The 12,500-nt window shown below is 42.5% G+C and overlaps 1 protein-coding gene across 1 annotated transcript in view; it reads left to right on the top strand.

Annotated features, from left to right (window-relative positions):
• The window catches only part of nrxn2a (neurexin 2a), a 284,420-nt gene that overhangs the window by 97,620 nt on the left and 174,300 nt on the right, over positions 1-12,500 (top strand). Inside the window, exons 16-17 of the mRNA XM_063202259.1 lie at positions 1,434-1,705; positions 7,567-7,757. Of these exons, the coding sequence (XP_063058329.1) occupies positions 1,434-1,705; positions 7,567-7,757 (463 nt within the window). The remainder of the gene's footprint in view (positions 1-1,433; positions 1,706-7,566; positions 7,758-12,500) is intronic.

Here is a 12,500-nt window from a genome sequence, read left to right as displayed (position 1 = left end):
GACATATTCTTTTTTCAAGGTCAAAGTTTCACAGTTTTCACAGTTTTCACAGTTGTTAACTCAAATTAGGGCAAAGCTTTTTTTTTGTATTGCAAGTTGTTTAAATATGCAAATGAGATGTATCATCTTAAATAAATGGTAAAATATGCAGCGTTAGGCTAAACATAAAACAAATTGCAAAAGTAATGGTTCACACTTTTAATTGATCCTTCACCCCTTCCCCCTACATCCCAAATTGAAATTCTACTTTCATCAGTTTTGTGGAGCATACTTTTTTCAAGGTCAGAAGTAGCAGACTTTCAATGCAATTTATTATTAAGGGGGTAACATCTGCTAAGTTTGACCTTGGTCAAATGTTCAACCAAATTGATGAGGTTAGATTTTTAATGTGGGATGCAGAGGGGTTTAAGGATCAATAACATGTATGAGCCATTACTATTGCAACTTGTTTTATGTTTGGTCTGTTGCTACATGTATAGATTTATCACATGCGTATTTCAGGTGATATTTACTCATCATATCTCATACAACTTGTAAGTTGTAATACAAAAAATTATAATTTGCCTTCAGTCGGTCACCAACTGTGAACGTTTCAAGTGGATAGTATCTCACTCTTTATCCCCCAACATGACTACTGCAATTTGTTCCATGTTTGTCCCTTTTTTGAGCTAGATTGACTGGACGATAGAGTAACTAGACCAGGTGTGTGAAGCCAAAGCAAAAAGCACAAGCAGCAAGGTTGCTTTGCACACTTTTGGCCACTGTGTAAGAACCAACCTTGCTGCTTGAAAAGTCGAGAGATACACCAACATATTTTTGCTTTGGAAGCAAACATGAACAGTTCCAGCCTAAATAAATGAGTGTCATGTAACATCACTATACATAAGCATATTATTTATTTCAATAAGCTGAATTATAATAAATACATAATTTTGTGTGATGAGGTAATGAGGCATCATTTCAACAAACTTTGATACTGAAAGAAAAAATATTTTTAGTGTTTCTTTAAAGTAGGGGTGCCAATCCAGTCAATCGCAGTCAACTAGTAGATCTCCTCTCCAGTGGAGTGGCAGTCGATTGCATGTTTTTCACTGTAATATGATTAGGAAAATGCTGACTTTCAAAATTATGTAGGGAGAGGCTGGTGCTGTATGTATTTGTAAGATAATAAGCCCCAGTACAGAATGCGGGAAAAGCATCAGCAAGTGACTGTGAGGGTCATGAAGTTGGAAATGTGTGCTTTAACGCAAGCCAACGAGCTAACAAACCAACAGATGGATACCTGGGATACCTGTGACAACAAATCAAACATACATTCAAACAAATCATCACTTAATGCTAAAAGTGACAGTGATTGACTTACTTCTTGGGTGACTTACAGTACCTCATGACTTTTTTTAGATAAAATAGCTTTTACTTTACTTTCCCTGCAGGGCCTTTCCTTCAACGGCGTCCCTTACCTGGACCAGTGCAAGAACGGCGACATCTCCTACTGCGAGCTCAACGCCCACTTCGGCGCTCAGCCCATCATCGTAGCTGACCCGGTGACGTTCCGCTCGCGGCCCAGCTACGTGGCGCTCAGCACGCTGCAGGCCTACGCCTCCATGCACCTCTTCTTCCAGTTCCGCACCGCCACGCCCGACGGCCTGTTGCTCTTCAACTCCGGAGACGGCAGCGACTTCATCGTGGTGGAGCTCGTCAAGGGGTGAGCATTCCAGGGGAAGGTTGGGGCAAGGTGGCTGGATTGACCATAGGTAAAACAGGGCATTTGCTCTGTGGGTAGGGTGGCTCGATGTGCTAAGACCATGGCTGGATTGGCCATAGGGCATACAGGGCATTTGCCTGGTGGCCTGTTCATGATTTTGGCCTGGCCCTCACCTCAATGGCACCAGTCCCCATGCCACCACAGCATATTGTCATAGATATTGTTGCTGTCAAAAAAAGCTCATATTAAATAATTTAATATTAGTATTTAATATATTTAATATATTAAATCATTCATTGTGAATCTCAATGCCTGGTGTACAGGTTTTAGCTGAAAATGCCAAACACACACACAAAGCTAGACAAAACAAACAAAACAGAAATTGTATAATGCTGTTTATTTCTTCGTACAATGTAATACACTTTCCCATCCTCTCAGAGAGAAGAAATAGGGTTAATGCACTCCTGAAGCGAGTTTATCTGATGGTGTTTGATTCATAATTCATAATTCAGCTTCAGTTAAGCCAGAGCTGGCCGATATATGCACATCCCGATGTGCATGTCTACATGCATGCATGTCTGCATAAAATAGTATGTTGCATTTAAAAGGCATTTCAAATTACATTTAAATGGCTTCTATAGTGTTTCAGAGAAGAGATCCTCATATCCATGCATGCATGTCCAAAACAAAATTGTTGACGCTATTGTTATGTTGACACGTTTTTTCCCCTCTCAATTATGACTCAACAATGGTATTTCAGATTGACCTTTGAGCCGTATAGTGCGTCAGAACTGTTCACGTATGCTCCTAATGCATTACCGTAGCCTACAGCGGTGACTCATTGCATTACATTACATTATTACCAGGGCCTCTAAGTTAACACTAGCCAACAGGACAAATGCTGGTGAAATTTCAGTTTGACTGGTAGAAAAGACCAACTGACTAGACACTTTGTCCCATTAGTGAGTGTGTGTTTGGCTACTAAGATTAACACCTACTAGTCACTTTCTCCCAAAGCAACTTACAGGTATTTACAGGGTATTGGTTAGGTGCCTTGCTCAAGGGAACCTCAGCCATGGAGGGAGTGGAAGGGTGTGATTCAAACCTGAGACCCTCTGATCTAAAGCCCATCTCCTTAGCCATTAGGACACACCTGCCCACTCACAGTGCATTGGTAAAAAAGTGTTAATTCATCAATACTTCGAGAGTACTCTGGTACCAAATGCACTCTAGAAAAAGTTAAACTGACTCTTTTAGTGTTGAATTCAGACTGCCGATTTTACTGTGTGATGAGGGTGGACTGAAAGGTAACATCTTTAGCCACTTTCACAACCGGAGACGGTGACTGTACTGTATTGTTAAAACCCATTTGGATATCTTTTGAGAAGACACAGAGTGCCAACCTCTTTGTGATCACCACATTTATAGCTCTTTATTCCCCCCACCACCACAGCCTGGCTGCCACGCCAGAGTAAGCCTTCCTGTCTGCAGAGTGCTGCAGTGTTCAAAATTGAAAGGAAAAATCAATTCTATACACTACCTTGTCAGGTGCGGCTAATTGATCCTTACTATCACGCCCGCCAGCCTTCTGTTCTGTGGGCGCATTCGAAACAAAAGATGGCTAGAGTTCATAGAGAGTGTGCTCTGCAGAGTGTGTACTATGGGTGCTAACAAGCCTTGTGCTCAGCTGGAGGACAGACAAACAATATACTTGTATTCAGCCAATCAGAATGTTGCTGGAAGGAAGACAGCCAGGGCTTCAGTTTTGATTGGCTGCAAACCAAGGTTGAGCACAGAGAGCAAAAGGAAAGATCTCCCTCAACACTCTCCCTCAACATGGACAATTTTGACACATAAATATGGACTATGGATTATTAATTAAGTCCCATGTCAATTAAAAGTACATTGTGTATTATTCCCCATGTGTTTTTACATTTGTTTTCTGAATTTCGAATCTAGACACCTTAATGCACATGCTGTGTGATTTTGGTAACTCTATGATGAACAGAACTGACATACATCAAGAAAACTCCTATAAAGTCAAAACGGCTTTTTTTTAGCTTAACTAACCCTCACTTAGTGTGGACTAACATAAGGACATGTATATGTCCCCGGTTTTCTGAAGGAATGGAGAGACAGTGTCCTCTCCTATGGGAGTCACATAGGAAAGGACACTCGAACGGAGTGACTGAAAGAGAAACGTATATTTTTAGGTGCGTCGGTTCCCAAGTTCTCTTTCAGTCACTCCGTTCGAGTGTCCTCTCCTATAAGAGTCACATAGGAGATCACACTCTCTCTCCATTCCTTCAGAGAACCGGGGACATCTGTCCTTATGTTTTCACCTATGGAAAACAAGATGAGATTTTCATGTAATGAGATTCTCAGCTTTAAAACTAGCCCTAATGTGTCTGTAGGTCTAACACAAAATATTCTATAGTTGTTCAAAAAATGTGGAAAATTGGTGAAACTGGCTGGCATTCGATCGATAAAAATCCAAAGGCTTTCATTCAATGTGCTAATATCGCGTCTCACTCACAGGTGGACCCTATCCATGCTAGCACTTTTTCTCAGTCCCTTTAACTTAATAATCCATCATGGTTGACCACATTTTTGATCAGCTGGAAAGTATCTATTCCAACTACTGTAGGAGCCACTTATTTTCTCCACTGCTGTGCGCATACCGGTTTCCATAGGAGACTTCCCAGAACTTGCATGGACCTTGCATGGCGTAGTCAAGGAAACATGGTATCAAATTAGTGGCTCCCACTGTACAGTACTGCAGCCATGGTCGTAACTACCATTGAGGACGCAGAGGTCATGTCCTCTGTATTTTTTTCAGTAATGTAAAATTCATCTATTGATGAAAACTGATATATGATCAACAATGATAAATTCAGTCTATATACGCCACCCCCATTTATCCTCAAAGCAGTGACTAATGAAAACAAACTTAAGAGTTTGACTGAAGTGTTCAATGTACTGTATGCAGTACAGCATGCAGTGTTTGACCTCGGTATTTGCAAATGTCTGGTTACGGCCCTGACTGCAGCATGCCGTATTCAAATTTCAAATTCAAATTTCTTTATTGGAGGATAGCCTCTTGAGATAAAAATCTCGTTTTCGAGAGGGTCCTCAGAGAAACATACATAACACACACATTACAAATATTCACACACACTGCAGCTCTTCCCCACCACACACACCCCATCTCTTACCAAAATAAATTAAAGTTAATACCATGGCTAAAAAAAGTTCTTCATAATACAGGAGGAGAAAACCAAAGAAAACACAAAATAAATATTCATGTCCATAATGTTCATACATGTGTATAGAACCAAAATTTAAGAAAACTGAGACATAGACAACGGGAGAAAAAATAACTCTATGGAGAATCTAAAAACATAATCATTTTTCACAGATCATACTTAACTGAAACATCTACATTGGTCAGATGATTGAATGTAGTTCTGAAGGGATACTTTAAAAGAAGGGAAAGATGTAATGGACCTTAAAGAGGAGGGTAAGCTGTTCCAATCAGAAGGGGCTTTAAACTGAAATGCACGTCGTCCAATCTCTTTGGAAATTCTTGGAACAGAAAAGAAAACATGATCATGGTGTCTTAAGGCATATGATGAGCTATAAGAGATTAAGTACTGTCTTAAATAAAGAGGATAATTGAAAAAATTGCATTTATAAATGAACTGAAACCAGTGAAACCGTCGTCTGGCCGATGGAGATAGAATATTCATTCTCTGATACATATCGCAGTGATGGGTCAAGAATGGGCACCTCAAGACAAATCTGCATATGCTATTATATACAACAGTAAGCGATTTAAGATTGGATTGAGTTGTGTTCATGTACACAGTGTCCGCATAGTCAATGATAGGAAATAAAAGTTGGGTAACAATTTTTAATCGTGTATCTTGAGTGAAGCAATTAATGTATTTGTATCTGTATTTGACAAAGCTTTTCTTACATATGGACTAACATCTTCACACCCTCATTTGCACATTCAATTAAACCCTGTTGCCCATCTGGCAGTCTTACTGGGACAGGAATGGAAAACTGAGCACTAATAATGCATGACAAACACATGGTTGGTGGCGTGCACTGCATGACTGCAGCAACTTTATGACACTCGCTCCCTCGCTCACTCGCTCCCTCACTCTTGTGAGAACGTCAGCCTCGTTCAGCCCTGCCCAGCCCAGCCCTGGCTCGATCACGCTCAGTATGGAACAGGTGTGAATGAAAGTCTTTTCACATTTCCCCCACTGAAATGCCTCGTTTGCAGGCAGCAAGGTGTGTGCCAGACTCGAGATCTTATCACAATGCAGAGAGAACGTACTGCACACCGCCCCGCACCGCACCACACAGGGAGAATTAATTGGTTATGAGTGGAAGGTGTTGACGCTATATAGACTGGAAATATTTTATTAATTTAAAGCAGGTAGAGATACATGCTGACTACAGATGGCAGGTGAAGACGGGATCTGCAAGTGGAGGTCCCGGGCTTGTTTACACAATCAGCTCCTTCCCCTATGTTAAAACATGATCCTGGCTTATAAAAGTCTTACGGTTTAAACACGGGCATCTTGTTTTATCATTCCACTTTGCTTCAGATTACATGGCAGGCTGTTCTCCAACAGACACAATCTAGGTAGTCTAAATATGGAGCTGCAGATTTGAATATGTTTTGTGGATTAAAGAATTAAAGGGACTTAGCCTTTGTTTGTTTGTTTGTTATTTACCCTTTGTTTCTTTTTAATATAAAATCTCTTATCATCAACACTTACGCATGTCACTTGGAGCATTGAATATATGCTTTGAAATGCGTGACATGATTCTATATTACTCTGTTTGTTTACACGGTTTCCTTTTTTGCCTGCACACCTCTGTGTGTGTGTGTGTGTGTGTGTGTGTGTGTGTGTGTGTGTGTGTGTGTGTGTGTGTGTGTGTGTGTGTGTGTGTGTGTGTGTGCGTGCGTGCGTGCGTGCGTGCGTGCGTGCGTGCGTGTGTGCGTGCGTGTGCATCGATCGTATTAACTAATATTTATGAGACAGTGGTGGTGCGCAAGACCAGCGCCCCGCTCTACAGTAGACCTGCAGCATTTCCATACTCTTTCTTGACAATGATTATTTCACAGTACGACACCGAATAGCAGCAACCAACATCGCCAACATCAACATTGCATTTTGTTTAGCGAATTAGACGAGTGTTTTGAATAAGCAATTCCTTTGCTGCAGTGGGGTGTGTAATAGACACAGAGGCAGGAGCTTTTTCATCATAACAGGGGCCTTGTCATCGAAATGCAGACAGCAGACTTGGCGGCTCTGCGCCTGTGCTCAGCTGCAACTTGCTATCCAATTATCTGCCATCTATCTATATTGCCCTACAAAAACTCACAAAAAGAGTGTTTTGTCAAATTGAGTTCAGACAGGAGATTTATAATACCCCCATTTGCGTTCTGACTAAGTCTCTTGTGTCTATGGGAAGCACTTAGAATCATCAACTAAATTACAACAGGTTTGACTGGCCAAAATGACAATACCTTTGTGGAGAAGTGCAGCCATCTAATACAGTGTTATGTAATACAAATCATTAGTCAAGTTGGGTGGGGGGTTAGCCAGTATCTTTGGCTATGTTGAGCAGTTTCATATGACATAATGCAATATGAAACCCCCAATATTAAATAGCTTATAGCCCTACAATATGTCTGTTTAACAACATTTGCACACTTTTCAGTGCATCTAGTCCAGGTGGGAGATATTTGTTGTCAAGTTGGCTGCCTTAACTACTGCTTATAACGCATCAGGTGATAGCACTGTAATCACAGGTGTACTGTATTATGTGCTTGGCAGGTACATCCACTACGTGTTTGATTTGGGCAACGGGCCGTCGCTCATGAAGGGCTACTCGGAGAAGCCTCTCCATGACAACCAGTGGCACAGCGTGGTGATCTCCCGTGATGACGGCAACGTCCACACGCTGAAGATTGACACCCGCACCGTCACACAGCACTCCAATGGAGCACGCAATCTGGATCTCAAAGGTACGCGCACAACTCTCCCTACTGTAGCCTACAGATTTGTGTCTGAGTCACTCACCACCACAAACATCTTCTTTCTGTCTCGTCTGTTTCTTTTGTCAGATATGCCACCACAGCACAGGCCTGTTTATGATGCTGCTAGAGTCAAAAGAGTTTAGTTGTAGGTAGCAGAGTACAGTACTTTTATTAACCTCGAGGGAAATTTAGGTGTCTGACAGCTTACATAAATACACAGATGCAAAACATACACAAACACATAATACATTATTGCACATTGCAGTAAACATATGCTAGCACACACTTGAGGTAGGTAGGCTACTGGGATTCTTTTTGGACTTTGAAGTATTCAGGCTCCAAAAAGACTTCCAGATGTATGTATTCAAGCAACAAAAAGAGGTTGTGTTCTGTACAGCTGAATACTTTTGAGTGAGATGACTTGGATGAATTAGAATCTTTATAGACATGCTGCGGTTGTGCTGTGTCTAGATTGAAATCCACTGAATGTGTCTAGTAAATTGGTTTGGTGCATACTGTAGGAGTTTACTTTAGTGTTCAATGTTTTCATTTCATATTTTAAACCAACTGCTCATCAGTGATCAGTTTTAATCAAGATCAGACCGTCTAAGTAGGGATAAGGGAATAGAATCACGTTAGCCAAACTACTCAAAACATGGCTCTCTCATCTTCTAAATCTGATCTCTAAAGTTGTGGGTGTTGAATTAGATTTTTGTTCATGACTGGAATACACAAGATTGTCTCTTTTGCTTACTTAATGAGTTTAATTTTTGAGGCAGGAGGGCACTCTCTTAGTGATGATGAATGTGTCTCAGATTACTGTAAGGCTAAATTGAATAGAGATGTGTGTAGAGGAAAGGGATGTGCCCTGGAAGCCAAGCCTAATGTGGAGTAAATGAGTCGTAATGCTTCAAGGTCAAATGGTTTCCACAAAATGAAATGAAATCCGCTGATGCATCAGGCGGGTACTCTGGACCAGGGCTGGCCTGGGGGAGAAATAGGGCCCAGGCACGTTTAGCTTAAAGGGGCCCCTCACAGCGCAGAACTGGCTCTCCGGTGGGCCCCGCACCCTCATGGGCCCCTATTTTCAGAAATGTAAAAAATTGTTTTTTACATTTCTGAAAATAGGGGCCCACAAGGGTACGGGGTCCACTGGGAAATGCCCGCTGTGCCAGCTGGCCAGTCCAGCCCTGCCCTGGACCATTGTAGTGATGGTGTAGTAGTGCTTTTGGTTGAGGTTTCCTTACAAGTGTCTCAGTCTCCACAGGCCAGGATTGAGCGCTTACTAGCGCAAGATTTCTCAGCCGATGCATAGTGTTTTCCCTCCAAACCAACAACCTGTTCATTCACATTGTAATAAATAACCAGTCGATGGATACATTAATCAATTTAGACATCGACCAAAGATGTCTTATTAACCTCAGCAATATTGCATAGTGTTCCTTTAAGCCTGGCTCAAACTACACGATTATCGGCCCGATTCTCGGCTGTAAACCCCCTTTACGACAATCGCTGGAACGTTATCCCCCAGGACCATCGCAAAGCGATTGTGGGGAAAGATTTCCTCGTCATGGCCGACATTCTAAGATAGATCTTTGGCAGCTCAAAGAGTCGCAGATCGCAAATCATAGAAATCAAACAGTGTTTGATATTGGCGACTGGAAATAGAACGTCGGCCATTGTCTCGGTGGTTGCGAGCAGGGATAAGATTGACAGTTGCGATTCTCTTCTAGTGTATAAGTCTGCTAGAGAGTATAAGTGGTGTCTTTTGACAAGGCTTGGTCAATAGGAAGGGAACTGGAGGATCAGCACTATTGGAAATCATTAACTCTTTGCTGGAAAATGATGACAAAACACAATCTGACAGATCCATCATTTTTGGAAATGTCAAGTTCACAGACTGTGCAGAGGTTTTGCTGGTGTCAACACAGATGGTAGCACAAAGTCCCTTGAAAAGTAAATCTGATATTGTGCTATGTCATACCAGGTGTCGCTAAGAAGTGTATGTTTTTTCCCATAAAAACTCTAGAATGACATAAATTGCAAAAACAAACAAAAACACCCAATAGAGTCTGGGTTCAGACTTGATGTCTTCAGGATATGACTGTCTGCATTTTTAACCGAGACCCTGACTGAGACGAATCCTGAAATAAAACTCGCTGCAGTGCATACAGTACTCTATTTTCTTTCCCGAGAATAAACCCTAAACTACAGCTACATTATGCTTCATTCAGACTCATCACATTGCGTTTGTTTTGTTGTTGTTTTTTTGGGCGCCCCCCCCCCAAGAGTCCTAATGTAGGCATCCAAGGCAGCGGAGAACATTTCATTTTCAGTGACTGTCAAATTGGCTGTGAGGACTGTCAAAAAGTGCTTTGCTGAGGGAAGCACAGAAAGCAATATAGTACTGTAGTGTTTTGTTCCCCAGAAGCAGGAATACATCTGCTGAACAAAAACACTTTTAAATGGATGGCGGAAATAATAACAGGTTGGTGATTGCCCATGCAATAGGAGGTCATATTTCTGACCCTGACAGGAGCTTGTGTGTGTGTGTGTGTGTGTGTGTGTGTGTGTGTGTGTGTGTGTGTGTGTGTGTGTGTGTGTGTGTGTGTGTGTGTGTGTGTGTGCGTGCGTGTGTGTGTGCGTGCGTGTGTGCGTGCGTGTGTGTGTGTGTGTGTGTGTGTGTGTGTGTGTGTGTGTGTGTGTGTGTGTGTGTGTGCTTGCATGTGTGCTTGCATGCGTGCGTGTGTGTTTGTGTGTCTGTACACATTTGTATTCAGGCGTGTAAGTTTATGTGGATACACGTGTGTGTACGTTCCTGCGTGCGTGCGTGCGTGCGTGCGTGCGTGCGTGCGTGCGTGCGTGCGTGCGTGCGTGCGTGAATGTGTGTGCATGTGTGTTTACGGGTTTCAGTGGATGCAAAGTGAACAGTGACAGTGTCTGCTATTCAGAGATAAATATTATCCCGACCCTGTCCGCCACTCACCAAGCAGCCAGGGGACATGTGTAACTGACAGAAGCCAAACTGCTTCACCGCTATTAGCATTTGTTGTACTTAAAAATGTATAATGAACAAGTTCATGTAGCGCTTTTATGAGGCTCACCCGAATTCACCGAGCCTGGCGACGCCATCCTACGAACTCCACCCAAAGATTTTGGCTAGGCTAGAATTCACTGTGTCTTTGCCATGAAGCTTTAAAAAAAAAAAAAACAGTCATTCAAAGCTCTACAGTACTGCAGCGACCAGTTCAAATGAAATGCAATTCAAATGAAATTCAAATGAAATGTAAAGGGGAAAATGTAATGAGGCTGAGCACATAGTGCAGTGCATGCAAGCTAGCTATATGATCTTCAAACAAACAGTTTTTCTATCTGGCATCATTTTTCACCTTCTCCCTCAACCCGTCAAGGCTGGAGCAGGAGCTAGTCCAGGTTGGGTGTGCAGCCAGCAGGAAGGCTCCCTGGGGAGACGTGGTTTAAATCAACGGCTCTTGGGTTGACTTTCCCTCTTTTCCACCTTTTTTTCCTCCCCCCGTTCGAGTTTTGCTAAGATCCGTAGCTCTAATGAACTACTCACCACTTAGGCTCTGGACCGACTACAGTCGACTGCGGTGAACGCGAACGCGGGGAGGCCCCAGACCTCATCTGCATGAAGAATGTAATATAAAGCCAGTTCAGACAATCAGGAAAATGCGGCAAAGTTGTTTCGCGCTGCAGTGTGTGCTGGGAAGCCCTGTGCAGATCAAAAGAAACTGCCTCGCCTTGTGTGCCGCTTATAATTGTTCAGGCAATTATGTCGGAGTGAATAGAGGGAAGACTGGGATCCTGTAGGGTATACAATTGATCCCTTGAAGTACAGGGAAGAAAAAAAAGACAGAAGGGGGCCTCTTTTTTGGATTTGCTGTATAGAAAAAAAGAAAAGAGAAAGCCTTGTATGGTTGGAGTATTGCTGCGGTGTAATTGCTAGCCTATTATAACAGCCTACCTTTTTGAGTGTGCTATGAATTCCTTAAAATCACACGCATGTATGTACATCCTGTGGGATACGTGGATGAAAAAAGTATTTTGAAGGATAGAAATAATAGCCTCAATTACTGCTGTTATAATAGGTAGAGGTAAAGTGTGTGTGATGTTGATGTATTTATCAAAATTCAAGATTAGTTGGACATTTCCTTTAAATATGGTATTGCTTTGCCGGCCCCTCATCAGGTGTAATTGGATGGCCACGTCATTTTTTCTAATGCAAAAGCCATTTTTCCATCTGAGAAAGGATTGATTCGAATAACTCCATTCAAGGCCGCCGACAGGGGGGCAAACGGGTATGGTGTCCGGGGCCCAGAGAGACACGGGGCCCAGAATTGGGTCCACATTACATTGCATGTATTGGGTAAGGGGCCCCTTCAGATGACTTTGCCCTGTGCCCAGGAAAAGTTGTCAGCGCCCCTGGCTCCCTTCCTTATTCTGCTGCCTAGTTATTAAGTAGACTGAAAGATGAGAGAGGGCATAATCAATTTTACAGATGTAATTCAAGATTTTTTTTCTTGCATACTGTAATAACATGAAACAAAAAAGGGACTGGGAACACAATCTGCAATGTCCATGTCATCTCAGTGGGGGTGAAGGAGACGTGGGGTGCAGCCAGCCAGCAGCCATAGTCTCCAGCTGTTTCAAAGGGGACGTGAATAGAAAGAATAGCAGTGTGCCATGCCATGATGCGCCCAGGCAGGCAGC

This window comes from Engraulis encrasicolus, chromosome 7, assembly GCF_034702125.1.
Source record: "Engraulis encrasicolus isolate BLACKSEA-1 chromosome 7, IST_EnEncr_1.0, whole genome shotgun sequence".
In the NCBI taxonomy this organism is placed as follows: domain Eukaryota; kingdom Metazoa; phylum Chordata; class Actinopteri; order Clupeiformes; family Engraulidae; genus Engraulis; species Engraulis encrasicolus.
Note: the sequence above shows the minus strand (reverse complement) of the source record. Positions and strands in the feature narration are given on the sequence as shown.